Genomic DNA, 18,136 nt, shown 5'->3' with positions numbered 1-18,136 from the left:
TGGGCGATGCGCTCTTCGATGTTGAAGAACTGCCAAGGCAATCAAATAAATGAAGATGCAACTTGACCATAAATGCCGCAAATACCACTCATACTCCAGCATTCCCCACTGCCAACGTGCAGCTCCAGCTCCTGCTTCTGCCTGCTGTCCATAGGAACGAGCGAGTTTATATAGCTATATCGGTTCTGGGTTCAGGCTTATTTATAGGACAAAAAAAAAGAGGAGGCAAGCCGGCACGCCAGGATGCAATGGCCCGAAGAGCACGTGGCGGACAAGGAGTTCCCCGCGTGGAACAGGATGCATAAATGAATGAAATGGCGTTTTAGGCAATTCGTAGCTACCAAGTTTGTGCTGACAGTTCGCCAACTATGCTAATGAGACCGTGGATGCCAGGAGCTCCTAAAGCGGATTTCTTGCCGTGCTGCCGTCAGGAAAATGACGAAAATGAGGAAACATTCCGCTCTTTTTACGGTGGCAACACTTCAGTCATTCGAGGAACTCCCGATCTTATTTTTAATCGCGACTGCACAAGCTATTTATATCATATATATCACAACTTACGAATACAACGCACTTTTCATAAACTATTTTGGCTTTGGACCCCATTGTCCCATGACGATTCAACTTTTCCTTATTGACTTGACTGTCGACACAGTTTCTCCAGTTCATCATAAGCCATCGTAAGTTAGTAACAAAAGCAGGGAGCAACTTTTAGCATAGTTTGCTGAGTAAAATCAATAAAACAAAACAATCTAAACAAAATATAAGTGTTTAATCAGTATGTTTCATTTATCAACATTTTAAAGAACTAATACAACTAGTTTATATTCATACAGAGCACTTGGTTTTCATAACTTACAGAGAGGAAGGACTATTTTATGTAATTAAATTCGTGTTATAGAATATTATTATTTAAAATAAGATGTTTTTGAAAAGTTTGGCGAAACTAAAATATAGAAAGCACGCTAAATTTTTTAGTTTATTATAAAATAATTATGTAAACAAAGTAAAGTAAACATAGTGAATTGTGTAAATAGTGTAAATAAAGTTTGTATTTTACATAGATTTTCTGTGCACTTTAGCTAAAAAGTATGCAGCATATAAATAGCCTTTAAATACTTAACGATTTACTTTCACACACAATCTGCGCTGGCTCAGTTGTCACAAATTCACAATAACTTTTAAATAGTTTAATTATTGATCTTATACACGACAGAGTTCAGGATGTGCGACGTGCTCCTCCCATGCGAGTACAATCCGAAGGAATGTCCGAGTCCTGCGGCGGAGAAGAGCCGCCTCTTCACTATCCTGCTCCTCTACTGTTGGCAGCGGGAGTACGACAAGAGACCCTACCGCCAGTTCCAGTTCAAGCGACTCACGTTCGAGGAGCGGATCGGTCGGAGGTACCACTGCATCCGCGACTTCCGGATCATCGTTAACTATCTGCTGCGGCGTCCCCAGTTGTCTGTCCAAATTTCCAGCTTGGTTGTCAGCAATTGGGATGCGGGTTTGCTCAAGGACTTTGTCCGCTCGCTGCTCCCCGTGTGGTACATCGAGCTGAGACTGATGCGGTTTCCTCGCGAGTTCTTCGTGATGCTGCGTCTCAATGCGAGCAAGATGAATGTTAGCCAGCTGAGCTTGGAAGGTAACTAATGTGGAGTTCAAGGTACTCGGCCCTTTGGGCTACATGCTTTACTCACTATTTCTCAATACATCCAGGAACACCCCTCTCCGATGAAGACGTGCGCATCCTGCGAGAGTTCCTTCTGGTCAGCAAGACTCTGCGCAGGCTCAACGTGTCCAGCTGCAGTCTGACACAGTTCAACTTCGCTCTGATCGCGGACGGAGTGTATAAGTCGCCAGGAGTGCGACGCTTGAGCGCCAACAGGCTGCTGGGGATGAGCCTCAGCCTGGACACGGAGAAAATTTCCTCCGTGCTGAGCTCGCTGCTGATGCAGAATACGCTCTGGGCTCTTTCGCTGGAGCACTGTGAACTGACCGCCCAGGACATGATTCCCATTGCCGAGCACCTGGCCCGGACCAACTCGAAATTCCGGCGCCTGCGAATCGCCTGCAACAAGATCGGTCCGGATGGAGCCTTCTTCCTGCTGCGTGGAATGTCCATGGGTGGCAATCTGGAGTTGCTGGATCTGAGCTACTGCTCGATTGGCACGCACGGCGGCGAGTGGGTGGCCAAGTACCTGGCCTCGTGCCGCAGGCTGCAGATCCTGCACTTGAACTACAACGACATGAGCCCGACGGCAGTGAATCTCATCCTTCTAACCATGAAGAAGCAGTGCAAGCTGGAAAGACTAACCTTGTATGGCAACCAGTTTGACTCGCGTACTGCGATGATAGTGCGTCGCTTGCTGGATGCTGAGGTAGTGCTCCACTCCGAGCTGGACATCAGTTACACCTACGACGAGGCACTGCAGGATTACAGGGTGGTGCCTTGGCGCTAGAAAGTGGATAGAATGTTGTTAGTTATGTTAACTCGTAAGTAAATTAAAGTCTATTCCGCTAAAATCAGATGTGGTAGTACTTCTCAATGATAGAAAGTTACTTTAAATTACGTCGTAACTAATACTAAAACATATATAGTAATATTTTCGTGATAAGCATATAAATGTAAGTTTTTGGCCCACTGTGCGGCGTAAGCTTTGCAACCACGTGCTCACTTTCTCTCCCTCCGGCTTTCTCTCGCATTCCCGATGAATGAAGAGGCGGTGCTGCCAGACTACTGTCGAGTGGGTGGGAAAGCTTGGCTTGGGAGCGAGCTTTTAGGACCAAACAGCTGACCCGACGCAGTGGCAACTTTCGCTTTCGTTTCCGGCTTCTGTTTTGTTATTGTGAGAGCGCAGTTCGTGTGCGTGTGTGTGTGTGCACTTGTGAATGTGTGGCGATTTCAAAGTCAGACAGCAACAACAACGACAGCATAATGAGCGAAAGAGAAAACGACGGCGACGCTCGGAGAGCGAGGGCGGAGAGGGAGCAGAACTTCGGCAGCGGCGCGACGGCGACAGGACAACGCTAACGGTATCCTTGTTGAGAGTTTCGCAATATATTTTCATTGCTGCAGTCTCATCGAAAGCGTCGAAGCAACCGAATCGCATCGAACACCCGATAAATCGGTTAGCCAATGCAAAACTCCACTGAGAAATGCACAGCATACAAAAATGAAAAATAACAAAGAAAACCGAATAGAAAAATAACAAATTCCTGGACAACATTCCAAACTAGATAACCAATAATCCCGTGCTTTTCGCTTATTTGCCGTTCAGTGACAGTGCAAGAAAGTGATGTGCTCCAGTTCTTGTATAACTCTTCATAATTAACAAGAAAACCAAAACGGTGTTTTGCCTGCGGCAAAATTGTGTTTCCCCGCTGCTTTTATCTTATTTTAGTTGAAAATTTGCTTATCTGCTTGCAGGCGGATGGATGCTGGTACACATATATAAATTCAGCTACTGCTTATGGCCAGCCAACTACCCACCTAAACTAAACCGAAACCAGAGCTAAAACCAAACTGAAAACGAAATCAAAACCAAAACCAAAACTTAACGCAACTAACTAAACGAACTGAACTATAAAGAAGCCAGTGGCTATTACAACTTTCACTACTAGCAAAGTTGGACCAAAAGTAGGCAAAAGCAGAAGCAACCCGACCAAACAGCATGAACATGAACGACAGTCGACGCAACACCGCCACGGAATTCAGCTATATCCTGCAGCGCCAGGTGAGTTGGCCCCCAATTACATGCACTTAGTTTGAGTCTCAGAAGCGCCTGTTTCTCGAGTCCTCGCCCCGAATCACTGAGAGCACCCACAACTCGAGCACTTCCTTGCAGCACCCTAATTGCACACTTCCCAGCCGCAGGAACTCCGACTAATTGCAGCCACACGAACTGACTGATTGGCCAGCTGCCCACTGAGTGCATAATGACCGGGATTGTGGCAGAAGTCGGGGTTCTCAGCGGTGCCCAGTAGTTCCATTCGGAACAATCCACTTTCACCAGGTTCCATAGCATAGTTTGAAAAAATTACTGAAAATTCTCTCCTATGTCATTGGGACATTTGTCAAATTTGAAAAATATTGGTTTGCTATTGTATCCATATTTGCATAACATAGCAACTCTTCTTTATATTTTAATAGAATTAAAAGTTAAAATGATCCCGTTAGTATGTACACTTAGCACAATTGAAACTTTTTGTTATCCCTTTTAGATAACTGAAACTTTAACTAGAATTTTGCAATCCTTGCAGAAATCCTTGTAGTTGCAAATTTAAAGCTTATTCCGAAAATTATTCCACTTGCCAAATGTTTTATATTGTGACATTTTAGAAGTATTTCATATGATTTGTGCTGTCATTAGAAAATTATTGTGCACGTTGACTGATTGTGACTATGAAAACGTAATCAATGTAGATTGGGTTTGCTTTGTGTGGCAAATTAAATTTTCCAAGTCGACAGCCACAACAGATTTGACGACACATGAAAATGTGTCCGATTCCTTGGCTGCCCAATGAATTGTTAATACACAATATGGCTCGTCGATCAATCCTGGGCCTAATAAATGGCCCGCCTACATTTGCATATGAATCTGGCCAAGGGGATTTCACTGGGATTTCGGGATCTGGCGACGGGTTATGCCCGATAATCCCTTAAGCTCGTTATGAATTCCATTCCGCCGAACTGCTGGAATTGGCTTGCGTGTCTGTCGGTGTGCACAAACGCAGTAACACACACTTGAAAACGTGGCTCGCAACTCGTAGAAGGACTGTTAAATCAATTTGTTTTCAGCACCCGTGGAACCGCATCCCCATTCCCATTCCCAACCGACCGAGACTTAGACAATGACACATGGGAACCACCGAATCGTGTCCTGATTGAGTGATTATCCAAAGCACAATTCACAACATGCTATGATTGATGACAAGCAATTGAATGGCCTGTGGCACCAAGGACTCGGCTATTTATTGTCTCACCGCTGACCTTTGACGGGCGTGAACGTTTGTCCGAGATCCCCCAAGATTTAATTAGGCTTCCCAAGGAGGTGGCCGCCAAAAAAAGCTCGAGATAACAAAATCAATATGCGTCGCGAAAGTCCTTTAATTACACAGCACACACACATAGCGATAAGGATAAGAAGGCGATGGATTTATGGGTCCTGCTCCAGCCACAGCCGCATCCGCATCCACTTAATCGTCGCTTAGTATGCATGGCATGTGGTGGTAGCGCCGCGCATCTGGCATCTGGCCTTGGACCGGCTCCGCCTGCGCCTCCTCCTGCTCCTGATCCTTGAGCTACTCCCTTCGTCGCAGCTGGGCCAGCTGAGGCATCAAATAAGAATGTCACCCCCTCGTGAGATAACAGAAATCAATGTCAGCTGCAGCTGGCAGAATCAAGGCCCTGGGGAGCCCCACGAGTTCTCCGACACTCTGGTCCGACAATTATGTCTGCATTGGAATTTCAAATTGGCCCGGAAGCCATTCGCTCGAACGCTTAACTCAATCCCACTCTCAATTGACCCAATTAAATCAAACATTGTGCGGGTGTGATGAGAAATCATGGTGCGGAAAACCCAAATTAGATAAATTTCAAAAGCAATGGCTACTGATGGTCCTTCACTGGATAACCGGAGAGGCTGGTCCCACACGGCGTATGGGCAACGGGCATCACGCATACGCCACCCCGCACAAGTTATGCAATAACTGTTGCATAGCCCAGTGCTGCTCCTCAGCCATTGTGGCTCGCAGGCAATCAAGGTGAATCGCCAAAACCCCAGCGAGACCCCGCTTATTCCATCTCCTGGGCCTGGGCCTCACCTCGGGTGAGTGGGTGTGCGATGGATGTGTCTTAAATGGATTCGATTTCGACGCCTGGCGGACTCCCAACTCCCCGCTTCTTTGGCGGAACAATAAAAAGCAAACACTGTGCGCGTTCGTATCTCGGAAATTGACGGGCAAAACGATAAAAAGACGAGGAAAACTCAGACAAGCACTGAGCTCGGGCTCCCATTTCCCACAGCGATATGTGAAAACACGTGTTCCAGAAAGATATGTGCGCTATCCTGCACATATATATATATATATATATATATAGTATATCCATAAACAGATATTCGGCATGCGAATAAATTTGAATTTTTTGCGGTATGATTCGTGCATGCATGTGTGCTTGGTTTGGCTTGATGTGTATTTTACGTTTATGTTTTAAGCGAATCATTCAGCGCGCACTTCGGATTGTCGTTGATGTGAACTCGATTTAATGGCTAACTATTTGATTTTCATGCGATCCACCAGGGCAGCGATGTGTCGGTGGCCGAGGCTTATGCATTCGATGACTTCAACAATATAATGAAGGTAAACTCTGACCCACATTCTCGACTGCACTTGCATTGCGAATCGTAGTCGAGTTCACACTCAAGTCCCCTTCACATTCATTAAATTCCCGCCCCGAGTAACGCCTACACTTGCTCGGCGCGAAAGAGACGGCGAGTGGGGAAAGAAAGAGAGAGAGAGACAGACGGGTGGGTGGGACACATCTGGCATTCTAGCGTTCTGGCATTCTGTCCGCGACCTTCTACTGGGTCTTTCGGGCGGTACAAATTGCTTTTGGTCCCTGGACATCAAAAGAATTTTCTTATTAAGAAATACTTGCTTGCCTACTTCGCGAGCGCCTTATTAAATATTGCATCGGGCCAAGTCGTGTACGAGTTGATAATGAAGACAAATTACAATTGAAATGTGTGCTTTTATTGCATACTTTTGGTCCGACTCGATGGAGGGAAATATAAAACCTAATGAAAATTAAATGTGCGCCGACTGGTAATGAAGGCTGTTTAGGAGCAGTTAAAAGGGGAGTAATATGGCTAACTATTCCTTCGCGCCAATTAAATATATAATTTTCTATTTAAGATGGAGCAAAACTTCTCTTACTTTAATAATCCCTTTTATTTTAGAATTTTACTTCCATAAAGTATCTAAAGAGTTATAAAATAACCATTAAAATCCTGAATATACTGTTAAGGTTCCTACAATCTCAAGGATAATGTGGTCACTTTGAGCCATAAGTCATGTAGAGCAGCCTACCTGGGCTTACGAGGAATAAACCCATCCATCTGGCTTACCTCTTATTAAAGGCCAGCAAAAAGTGTACTAAGACTATTGCAAGCTGGCGTGGCTTTAAGCCGAGTCTAATCCCGACAACTAATACCAGAGAATCTCTGTCGAAAGGAGCAGGAAAGGATTTCCTCCATACATATCCTGGAACATACACAGTAGTGATTTTCAGAGGCAGCTAAAAAGGAGGAGGAAATGAAGGCGGCGACGTGGCCAAGAACTTGAAGGGAACATTGTGTAATATTTGATGCATTACCATGCATAAGTAAGGAATGCCAGTCGGCGAGTGTGTTGGCCCTTTGTTGTTTTGCCAGGCCTTCGGCTTTGTTGTTGGCAAAGCCATTAGGCCAAGCCAAGGCTGGCCAAAAAAATTTCAGCATTAACGAGTGGGAGAGGGTGCGAATAAAAATAAAGCAGCCAAAGAGCCCTGATTGTTTGCACAACTAATGGTCGCGTCGGCGGCTCAAAGCCAAATTGCCAATAGTTGGGACACTCCGCCTGCTGGCTGACTGTTTCTCAATTAGGTTAGTTCCAGCCGAAAGTGGAACAGCTCTTGGACAACGACGGAGACTTCGCATTAATTGGACTGAAAGGGGACTGCAAAAATTAAATTAAACACAAAAAGTGCAGAAGCAACTGTTAAAAAATTGGATAAATTGCATAAAACGGCTGGAGATTACTTAATACGTTTTATTTTGGGTAGCTAGTTTATAATTTGTTTTTATAGGATTTATTTTGGTATTACTAAATTTTATAGATAATTTGATGAGCGTGTAGTATTAGTAGATGCAGTGGCTTTTGTGTGTGTGGTGCCAGTTATGGCTAACTGTGGATGGGGTGGCCAAAGTGGATGGGGTGCATCTGGTCAGTCCTTCGTTCAGGAGCAGGATAATACCGAGAACGAATGGGAAGAGCATTCTGATGTACTTTCCTTGCTGCAATGGATGCAGTTGGAAAGCAATCTAAAAATGCTGGATTTCAGCCAATATGCTTACAGCATTTGAAGCTTTTGTTTTTGGTTTTCGCACTTAGCCAAATTATTCGTTGACTAAGCTTTAATCATTTATAAGAAGTTTGTTAATATCTGCAAACTGAAAGAGACTGTATAAGTGGTAGAACAGCTGTTTCCCTGCAAAAACCATGAGCTTTATAAAAGCTATTCGGAAATGCAATGTATTCTTTATTTGATTAAAAAGTTTATTTACAGAAATGTTGGTCAAAAGATATGTTGTTCAAAACACATGTGTGGTATATATATATATATATATATTATATAGAATAAATAAGATAAAATCATTACATAGCAAAACAAATGTAGCCGCACTTGTGGTTCCTTGGGTTACTTCTCCCATGCAGCCGGCAAAGGTCAGACTCTTTTCCATTTCCCTGAAACAACACAATCCCCAACCCAACCAAACCAACCAAACCCATCCGGAGTCCATTCCCACCCCGGGTTAAGCCTGACCGGAGGACCATTTGGCTGCCTCGCATGTTAGTGTTTACTTTTTCGCTATACACGGAGACTGGGGTATCGGGCAGATGGGCACATGGGTGGCATGGACAGATGGGTGGGTGCCTACATGTGGTGCAGTAGGCCCTGTTTGTCTATCGCCAGGGGGGGGGGGGGAGGTGGAGGTGCAACCTAGGCAACCCGGGCAACGGCAGGAACTGGAAGGACAACAATGCCGACGCGACTGTGTCAATAGTTCAGGGGGACACGATTTGGAATGCAAAAAGGCGGCAGTTCTGCGGCAAGTGGCGGGTTTTGCCAACACCGTGCCATTTCGGCTTGCGCATAATTTGGGCTCCCTGGTTAATTGTTTGGCCAGGCCCGGAGGAGCACCCAAACATGCAGCGGTCCTTTCAATCTGGGCATGGGTGTGTGTTGTTTGCTGTTTCCCAAAAACGCTTTTATTAAAGTGCAAATGGCTGCTGCCATTGTGTCGGCGTTGTTCTCTAATTTCATTAGGCCAGCCATATATGTGTCCGTCGTTTTGGCCAAACAACTTGTTCTTACCCTGTACCATACTATGTAACCTTGGGTTATGCTGGGCTATAATATGTATTTGTAACACAGGTATAATCAACTTTCTTCTTTCTATTTCACTTTTCTATTTCAATTATTTTGATTACAAATTTCCCAATATTTTTCCCACTTTTTCTGGGCAATCTGTACCTAAGTTCCCAGCACTGCTGCCCAAAGTTATGTAACCTAGGTACCTTGTATATTATCTACAATTAATTAACATTTCCATTATCTTTTTGTTAGAGCTTCATAAGCCCTACCCTACCCTTTAATAAAAGAAAAGGGTATTTTAATTCCATTTTTAGGCCGCACGAGCTTAACTTCATTGGAGTTGTAAGGGAAAGTGCGAGACATGGTCCAAGGACATGAGTGTTATTAATTAAAATCGTGCAGTGCATAAAATGGGTTGTTTGCCTCCAGGACCGGATCCTGGATTGTTCCAGGATTGTTCGGCCTGGCTCCCAGTGGAGATTGCCTTTCGAGTGCGGCGCTTGCTATTTGTGTTTGAGTTCGTATTTGCCTGCGACAATGTTTGTCTTTTATTAGAAACGTTCTGTTAGTCAGGTACTTCTGCCAGGTGGATTTCCAGATGGCATGTGTGCACGTGCGCCTTTGGAAAAGCCACCGAGCAATTTTCATCTCTTGTTTTTTTCTCCCCCCAGTTGATTCCTATCTGTTTTCCCGTTTCACACGCTTTTCAGTCAATTGAGTTTCGACTGGGATTTTTGTTGGTGCCTCATTTGCCCCCTTTTCCCTTGTCAAATTAATTGGATTCGCGCGGCTTAATTGCTGACAGGGGAATGCTGCCAAATTATTTATGAGAGTCCTGGCGAATTTTAACGTTTCCATTTGGACCGCCCAGTGTGAGCATACATGTGGCGTCCGAGTTCGAATTTGACCCCAAAAATACGCTCGATTGAACAGCGGAAACAGATTTATTCATTCATGGAAATCATTTATTCAAGCTATTATTTATGATTCCTTGTGCGCATCGCTTGGTCCTGTGATGAAAGTTAAACGAGCCCAAGGACAAGTGGCCATCGCAATTTGATGGAGGCGTAATGTTCCACATGATAAACTAATCAAGCCAGCTGGCTATAATTTATCCTGTTGAGAGTTCGCAGCCTTCGAGGGTTTTTTCGAGATTAACGTTTGTTCATTTGCCTTCGACGGCGCAATTTGTTTTTCATCTTTTTGTTTCACTTTTTTTCTCTCTGGCTTGTGCTCTTGTTTTTTTTTTTTTGTAAGGACGAAGGATTTGGGCCGCTGACAACGGACACTCTGTAATTTCATTGGGCCGCAGCTGCCGTAACCTTGCCCGGCTGATTCAGCCTTGGCAGTGGGCTTGCCTGTTTGACTTTGGCCGGGTTTCCTGTTGCCCTTCCAGTGGCCGTGAATCATAATTAGCCACTTTCTTTGACACTCGACGGCTGTTTCTGCCCACCCCAAAATACAAGCCACGTACCTGCGACCTTTGACTCCAACTAATAGAATTGAGAACTCAACTCGACTCGCGCGTAATTTGCCTTTGGAAATGTTCATTACCCAAACACCTCCAGAAACCATTTTAAAGTAGTTCTGGCAAATGTTTACCCTGCACTCACTTCCCATTTTAAGGGCGTTTGGGCCAAAGCTGCAGAAGTGTAAACTTTTCAGCTGTTTGTTTGCTGTTTTCACGAAGTTCAGTTGCTAGAACTTCTTTAATTGCCAGCTGGCTAAAGTTTTGCTCCAAATTGGGCTTATCCCTTTGGTTTTTATTATTTCTGCTGCTTTATTTTTTAGTTGTTTAGTTGCCATGCTGTAAATGTGGGCCACATTGGCCCGCTTTCCGTGACTTTATGACGTGGCTGAGGAATTTTATTTATGTTTATGTAGGAGCTCTTCATATAAAATTGTCTTTTATGGCAGGCTGTATTACCAACACACGTTCATAAACACTTAGAGAAAACAATATAATCAGCTTCAAGTTCACTTTTTATACCAGTTGGTGAAAGGGTGTACTATATTCGTTGAAAAGTTGAAATAGTTAGAAGAACGTGTTTTCGACTCTATACAGCGTATATAATTTTAATCAGAATCACTCCGAATCTTTCTTTTATGTGTATCTGTCCGTACGTCCGTTTGTCCGTTCGACTGTCCGTTAAAAGTTAAAGGTGGATATACACGACACATATATTACACAAATTCTGTTGACAGGTTTCAAAAATACTTTGATACTATTGTGGTGACAAGAAAATAATTTATTTTATGATTATAGTGATATATTAAATGGAAGTCCATAAATGGAATTCCAAAGACCTATTTTTTCTCAGTGCACACACAGTAGAGAGGGGAAAAGGGTTTTGGCAGAACCGCAATTTACGATACGGATACGAGCTGCCTTTGTCTTTGGCTCTACCTGTATATTACGTATACGCAACATTGGCTGTCGGGAGTAGGTGGGTGGTGTGTGGAGGGCACTGGAAGGCGGGTCCTGTTGGTTTTGCTTTTGATGTAAAGAGGCACTCGAGGCAATTTTACGCTCTTATCCCAATCAACGAGCAGTAATGGCGAGCAGCACAAGGGCGACCGATAGCTAACCTTTGTTGTACGTTACACCGTCCTAGAACAACCATCAGACACATCAGCAACAGGGCCAGCCGCAACAGCCACATCAGCAGCAGCAGCAGCAGCCGCCGCAGCAGCAGCAGCATCGCCAGCATTCGCAGCAGCAGCAGGAGCAAGCACAGCAGGACGCCGGACTGGGGGACACGCTGTCCTCGCTGCCACAGGCCTCGTTCAACTACATCAACTCCATCGTGGGCAGCGGCGTCATTGGCATACCCTACGCCCTCCACAGGGCCGGATTCGGACTGGGCCTGGCCCTGCTCATCCTGGTGGCCTACATCACCGACTACTCACTCATCCTGATGGTGAGTGGCAGGCCCCCTAATTCGATGCCTTTCCCAAATCGGTTTTAAAGTTCCAATCAGGCAATCTGGCCATCCGACCAGACCGGAGCGACCGAAGTCACATGCCAAACGCATTTCCGCTCGACTCCGGGCTTAGCATTTGCTGCATAATTAACGTCCCCACTCATTTGCGAGGGCGTGTGCTGCCGTTTAAGCCTCATTTCATTTGCAGGTCAGATGCGGCCACATCTGCGGCCGGTTCAGCTATCCGGGCATCATGGAGGCGGCCTACGGCAAGTACGGATACTACCTGCTCTCCCTGCTGCAGTTCATGTATCCATTCCTGGGTGAGTTGATTGCATACTTTGTACATTTTATTATTATTTCAATACTTTAATGGGGCTTTAGTTTATTCTTTCACATTGTTAGCACTATTTTTCAATAGAAAATGTTATATTATTTTATTGGCTTTCCCTTGTTCTTCGAAACACCAAATTGCTTAAATTATAAGTTTAATAAATTTAATTCATTTTATTTTAATGATCTATGAGTTGTTTACAAAAATTAATATGAGAATATCACTGATATGTGTGACTGAAATGTGTTTATACATCCTACATCCATAAAATCCTTTATATATTCCCCTTATATTTTGTAATGCCTTTAATTTAAGTAGAATTTTTTGTTATCTCTATTAATCAATTGTGATTTGATGTTTGCAATATTACACTTTTATGATGTAATATAAACTTTATGAGCAATGCTTGTGATGGAAACCCAACCCTCTTTCCAGCCATGATTTCCTACAACGTGGTGGTGGGCGATACGCTGTCGAAGGTTCTGGTCCGCTTCTTCCCCTCCTGGGGCGGGTCCATGGGCGCTGTCCGACTAGGCGTGGTCTTCTTTGTCAACGTGGGCGTGGTGATGCCCCTCTGTCTCTACAAGAACGTCTCCAGACTGGCCAGAGCCAGCTTCATTAGCCTGGCGTGCGTGGTCTTCATCCTGTTTGCCGTCATCATCAAGCTCATGTCGGGCGATTATAAGGTGTAAGTATGCTAGCTCAATGCCTTCAATTTTCCACCAAGAGCACACAATAACAGTGATTCGAGGATTTCACTTTAAATTGATAAATTGGTTATTTCTTAAAGTCAGGCCTTCAGTTTTGCTGAAAAATGTACCTTTTGCTGTTGAGACAGCATGGTGTGTAAAACTAATTGATTGCCATTTTCACTGAAGTGACAACGCCTATCGTTTGAGTCAATTAACGCTTCAATTTAGGCAATGAAATAAAATTACTACCCGATCGCTGACTAATTCCATAAATACCTAATTAGCAGAATTTAGAGGGCCAGGAATTTAGCATAACAAATGCGATGGGAATATATTCAAATTTTTACGCACTGGTAATAATTATAACACACTATTTGGTTTTAATATCGAAAGTATTGATTTTATAGACTCATATTGCGTACAATTTAGATTTATTTGCCAACTAAAGGTGATTTTCTTTTGTAGACCAGAGTCGTAGGAAACCGCTTTCACCCAACTTCCTCTTTAATTTTCTGGCCGCAGAAGCAATTAAAAAAATGCCAGAAGGAAAAATAGAAACAAACAACGCCGATTGAGCGCGTGAAGATTTATTTACATTTTAATTACAAATTGTGTACTTTCCGCCGATTTTCCCTAACCGCCGACAAAGTTGCAGCCAGTTGGACCTGGGCCGGGGAATAGGGTTCCGGATGGGGTATCCCCAATGCGAGGGTGATGGTGGTCTGACTTGGTCTGGCTTGGGGGTGGGTCTGGGTGGTGGTCCTGGGCTTTAGTGCTAAGTGCCGCTTTAGTGCTTTCAAATCTGTGGCAACTGCCCGGGGCGGTGGTGCTCCTGCTCCCGCCGGTGGTGCAGAGGAATCTGCAGGGTGGCGCAGAGCGCATAAAATTTAGTGTGCCACTTGTTTCTCTTTTATGGCTTTTCATTAGGCGAGGCGAGTCGAGTTCTGTTGAGTCTGTTGCAGTGCAACTGAGTTGCATGCATACATACATACGAGTATGAGCTGGGAGCAACAATTTCCCCCCTGCAGTTTGAAGGTCAACGGGGGGCAGGACTTGCCCCACTTCAGCTGGGGGGAAAAGCGAACCTTGAATGCTGCGTCTGCGGCTTGGTATAAAATTTAAATAAATTTCCCATTTGCAGCTGCCTGGCCTTCAGTCTACCTTTCCATTCCTTATCTTTGGGTGCGCACCTTTTGTTTTTACTCATTTTTTATGCGAATAATTCACATTTCCTGCGGCTGTCCGAGCCAACGAAATGTTAATTTGGTGTTAACTTTTGTGTAATGCTTTCCGGAAATACCTTTTTCTTCCCTCCTCTGCCCGCGATGATTTGTTCCCAGGACGGACACGACTGAGTCGTGGCGGTTCGCCAACTCGGATCTAATCCCGGCCACGGGCATCATGGTCTTCGGTGAGCAGAGTGTGGATTTTCCACTTGACTTTCCACTTGCCATCCATATATATCCATATGTGTATCCATCCATCTATCTATCTATGTATCTATCTATCTTTCTATTGGACATCCGTCCGTGCAGCTTTCATGTGTCATCACAACACCTTCCTCGTTTATCAATCGATGCGCGACGCGACCATGGAGCGCTGGGAGAAGGTCACCCACATTTCGATTGGATTTGCCTGGACGGTGGCGGCCCTGTTCGGCATCGCCGGCTACTCCACCTTCCGCGCCCTTTCCCAAGGTGAGGGATTGACACAAATTGCATTTAATTGCACTGACAGGCAATTTGCGGATGTTTCCTGTCTGCTGTTTTCGGCATTTACTATACTCGTAGTACTTACTGCTTACGACCGTTCCAATCCCGATGGGATTTGGCTTTCCTTCTTGCAGGCGACCTGCTGGAGAACTACTGCTGGGATGACGACCTGATGAACTTCTCGCGTGTGCTCTTCTCCATATCGATACTCCTGACCTTCCCCATCGAGTGCTTCGTGTCCCGCGAGGTGGGCATCCGGAATCGTAGAGCCAGTTTAGCAACATACTTTTATTTTTGGCCTTTCCCATTCCCTACAGATTGTGCGCGCCCTCGTCCATCGGTTCGTGCTGAAGGAGCCCATCAGCGAGTTCACCCAGGACAAGGACCCCAGCCTGGAGAAGGGGGCTATTATCGATGAGTACTCGAAAGCCATTACCATGGCCATCGTGTTCAGCGCCTTCGTCATCTCGCCCATGACCGACTGCCTGGGTTCGGTGCTGGAGCTGAATGTGAGTAGGATTTCCCATGTCCCTAATCCATGTTCGCCTAGAAAATGGGTTGGGTACCCTTGGCCAAAAGAAGGCGGTTCTTGATATATGTAAAAATGGTACCCATACGATGGAAAAAAAAACATTTAAAGTTTTACTTTCATGGAATTAAATCATTGCGGCATATGCATTTGTAATCTTTTTTATACTTCCTTTCACTATTAATATTTTTTACAAGTCCACTTCATGTATATTTATCCCACTTTATGATTTGTGGTTTTACCTCAATACACGCGAAAACTTAAATCCGCAAACTCAGCTGCTTACTTGAGTTTAACCACAATCAGCAAGAGTTTACCCAAAACCTTTTTTAATGTACAAATTAATCATTTATGTTCCTATTTTCCCAAAGAACACATTTCATATCATTTATAATGCTCAGGCCATTTATCATCAAGATAACTTCGACTAAGCAATTTGCTAACTTAAAGATTATTTATGACGGTTTTCGTTTGCATTTATTTCCGAGTGAATATTTTGCGTAGATGAAACAGAATAAACTTCAATTCCCAAAATCCATATATTCAAACAATGAATCTGCCTATATCAAATGCTTCATTATATACGTCTGAGACTAATTCCGATTTCACCATTCACATTTGCCAGACCAAAGGGAGAACCGTATGGCCAAGTTTATTATTATCGTCCGTAGCCATTTGGCTCTTGTATTCCGGTCACGGGTATTGGCCACAACGGCATCTACAAATTCAGGCCCGAACCCGGCTTTGTATTTGCCATGCAAATTTATGCCCCACCCATCAGCACATCAGTCCATTCAACAATCCACCCATTTCAGGGTCTCCTGGCGGCCATTCCCCTGGCCTACATCCTGCCCGGCCTGGCCTACATTCAGATGGAGCCGCACGCCCTGCTCAGCCGGGAGAAGCTGCCCGCTCTGGGCCTGGTGGTTTTCGGTGCCCTGGTGACCATCCTGGGGGCGGCGGTGCTCCTGCCCGGTCTAATGGGCGGTGACTGCCGATCGGACATTGTGATGGGCTACTGCCGGCAGGAGTTCCAGAACACCACCTCCTCGAACTAAGTTAACGGAACGGAAGTCAGCCCACGATGTAGGGCACGCGGGTTGGGATCGCATTTTTATGGTTTGGGTTTTGGGTTTGAACTTCTGATTTGACCTTCGGTTAACACAGCTGCACCACTTCGCATCGAAAGAAACTTGTACCTGAGTCACAGACGTTCAAAGTATCTGCGTAAGTAAGTAGTAGGCACAGTGTTGAATTGGATTAGTGGATAGCGGATAGCGGATAGCGGATGTGTGATACGGGCGAACCTCAGTACAAAGGCCAGGCATTCTCTCCGATCGAGCAACCCATGTATATTTGCACCGGATAGTCGTTTATAGTGTACATTTCGTTGGATCCCCGTTGTTGATGTCGATATTGTTGAAAGTAGTGAAAGTTCCTCGATACATAAGTGTGTACTCCGTACTCTGTACTTTGAAGCCATCAAGTTGAGCAAGCGATTTGAATTGAATCGAATCGCAAGAAACGAGCAAAGGCAAACTAAACCGAACTAGAACTAGATGTTATCCGTAGCTTTAGCGTAGTCTGAAACTATTTGGGCACCAATATACACATGCAATCCTTAGCGACAACCGACTCCCCAAGTTGAGAAGTGAATCAAAATCGAACAAGTATTATATGAATGTACCGAGAACTATTTGTAACTATGTATGTATATCTATGCCCCGACGTTACCGAATCGTATTCCCCAGTTTTATATGTATGTATATGTATACAAGGGTAGACAAAAATGCGCTTGAACCGAACTAAAATCAAACTATATCCCCATCAACACATCGATTTGAACAACAGTTTTGAGTTGTTAACGGCACTGAATTCTATTTTGAATTGCATATGTACACCGAACACGATCGAATATTTATATATACTGAAACATAGATATATTTTTGTACAACTCTTGGTTTATACTGCACGATATTATGTAAATACATGTGTATGCATTTTTGGATGTGATTAAAGTCTTTACACTCACACAAAAGCCATCACCTCTTACTTTCTCTTCGGGCTGAGAGATCGGAACCAAGCTGAAGACCCCACAACTCTATATTCTAAGAGCTTAAACACTACATATCATGGCCAAGGAACACGGGACATGCCCAGGGCTTTTCTGAGATACTTTTTACAAGATCTAAACAACTAACCAACTGAACCTATCGCTTTTACGCAACGAATACGAGAACGGAAACGGAAACGGAAACAGCAGCATACAATTTCCACAGACTTCCTGTATATACACGCTATATATGTAGATCCGCTTGTCGTACGATATTGCTCATCTCTTCACTCGCCAAATATCTCGTTGTATCTCTCTTTTTAGCGCTATGCTATATAAATATATGTATATCAAAAGCAGTAGTAGGGAATTAGGGACGAGTTGATCGATTATAGCCGAATTGTAATAACTATTATTGCCGTATTATGCATGTAGCCACATATATATACATACTATTATATTAAATTGTTTAGATTCGATGGTATCTTTCCGGAGGATCGTGTGCGTAGAGAAGTTTTGATTTACAAAGCAGGCATATCCCAGAGATAACCAAATCCGATTTCATTCCAATAGTATATATGCATAGATAAGCTAAAGCAAAACCAAATGAAATACTCTTGAAATAATAAAACTGCATTTTAGACATATGCTAAAACAACACTGCGGTTTCCATACTATGTCCTTATCGCCGCAATTCGTCGACAATTTCAATTCTCAGGCGTTCTTGCGGTTTCTAAAAACGATACTAGTGCC

At 44.2% G+C, this 18,136-nt stretch overlaps 2 protein-coding genes across 3 annotated transcripts; both read left to right on the top strand.

Annotated features, from left to right (window-relative positions):
* The first annotated feature begins 1,128 nt into the window (after nucleotides 1–1,128).
* LOC6608279 (leucine-rich repeat-containing protein 34) lies at nucleotides 1,129–2,531 on the top strand. Its single transcript, XM_002032987.2, has 2 exons — nucleotides 1,129–1,645; nucleotides 1,720–2,531. Exons 1-2 carry the CDS (start codon nucleotides 1,225–1,227, stop codon nucleotides 2,460–2,462), a joined length of 1,164 nt encoding a protein of 387 aa, XP_002033023.1. The 5' UTR covers nucleotides 1,129–1,224; the 3' UTR covers nucleotides 2,463–2,531.
* Nucleotides 2,532–3,065: 534 nt separating this feature from the next.
* Nucleotides 3,066–18,041, top strand: LOC6608278 (putative sodium-coupled neutral amino acid transporter 11). 2 transcript variants are annotated; one of them, XM_002032986.2, is made up of 11 exons: nucleotides 3,066–3,131; nucleotides 3,431–3,737; nucleotides 6,304–6,363; nucleotides 11,755–12,060; nucleotides 12,272–12,386; nucleotides 12,833–13,085; nucleotides 14,430–14,500; nucleotides 14,625–14,786; nucleotides 14,936–15,048; nucleotides 15,119–15,310; nucleotides 16,146–18,041. In XM_002032986.2, the coding sequence occupies exons 2-11, from the start codon at nucleotides 3,675–3,677 to the stop codon at nucleotides 16,386–16,388; spliced, it is 1,578 nt and encodes a 525-aa protein (XP_002033022.1). In that variant the 5' UTR covers nucleotides 3,066–3,131; nucleotides 3,431–3,674; the 3' UTR covers nucleotides 16,389–18,041. The 2 variants fall into 2 exon arrangements, with proteins under 2 accessions (XP_002033022.1, XP_032571292.1); XM_032715401.1 differs by lacking the exon at nucleotides 6,304–6,363.
* The last annotated feature ends 95 nt before the right edge of the window (nucleotides 18,042–18,136 follow it).

Source organism: Drosophila sechellia, chromosome 2R (genome assembly GCF_004382195.2).
Source record: "Drosophila sechellia strain sech25 chromosome 2R, ASM438219v1, whole genome shotgun sequence".
In the NCBI taxonomy this organism is placed as follows: domain Eukaryota; kingdom Metazoa; phylum Arthropoda; class Insecta; order Diptera; family Drosophilidae; genus Drosophila; species Drosophila sechellia.
The sequence above is the reverse complement of the archived record's forward strand: the minus strand, read 5'-3'. Positions and strand labels throughout refer to the sequence as shown.

Excerpts from the sequence above, each read along its gene's own strand:
- LOC6608279 (XM_002032987.2), top strand. The coding sequence starts at position 1,225 with ATGTGCGACGTGCTCCTCCCATGCGAGTACAATCCGAAGGAATGTCCG. Across the intron at positions 1,646-1,719 it reads TAGCCAGCTGAGCTTGGAAG|GAACACCCCTCTCCGATGAA; the intron begins GTAACTAATGTG and ends CAATACATCCAG.
- LOC6608278 (XM_002032986.2), top strand. The coding sequence starts at position 3,675 with ATGAACATGAACGACAGTCGACGCAACACCGCCACGGAATTCAGCTAT. Across the intron at positions 3,738-6,303 it reads GCTATATCCTGCAGCGCCAG|GGCAGCGATGTGTCGGTGGC; the intron begins GTGAGTTGGCCC and ends GCGATCCACCAG. Across the intron at positions 12,061-12,271 it reads ACTACTCACTCATCCTGATG|GTCAGATGCGGCCACATCTG; the intron begins GTGAGTGGCAGG and ends TTTCATTTGCAG.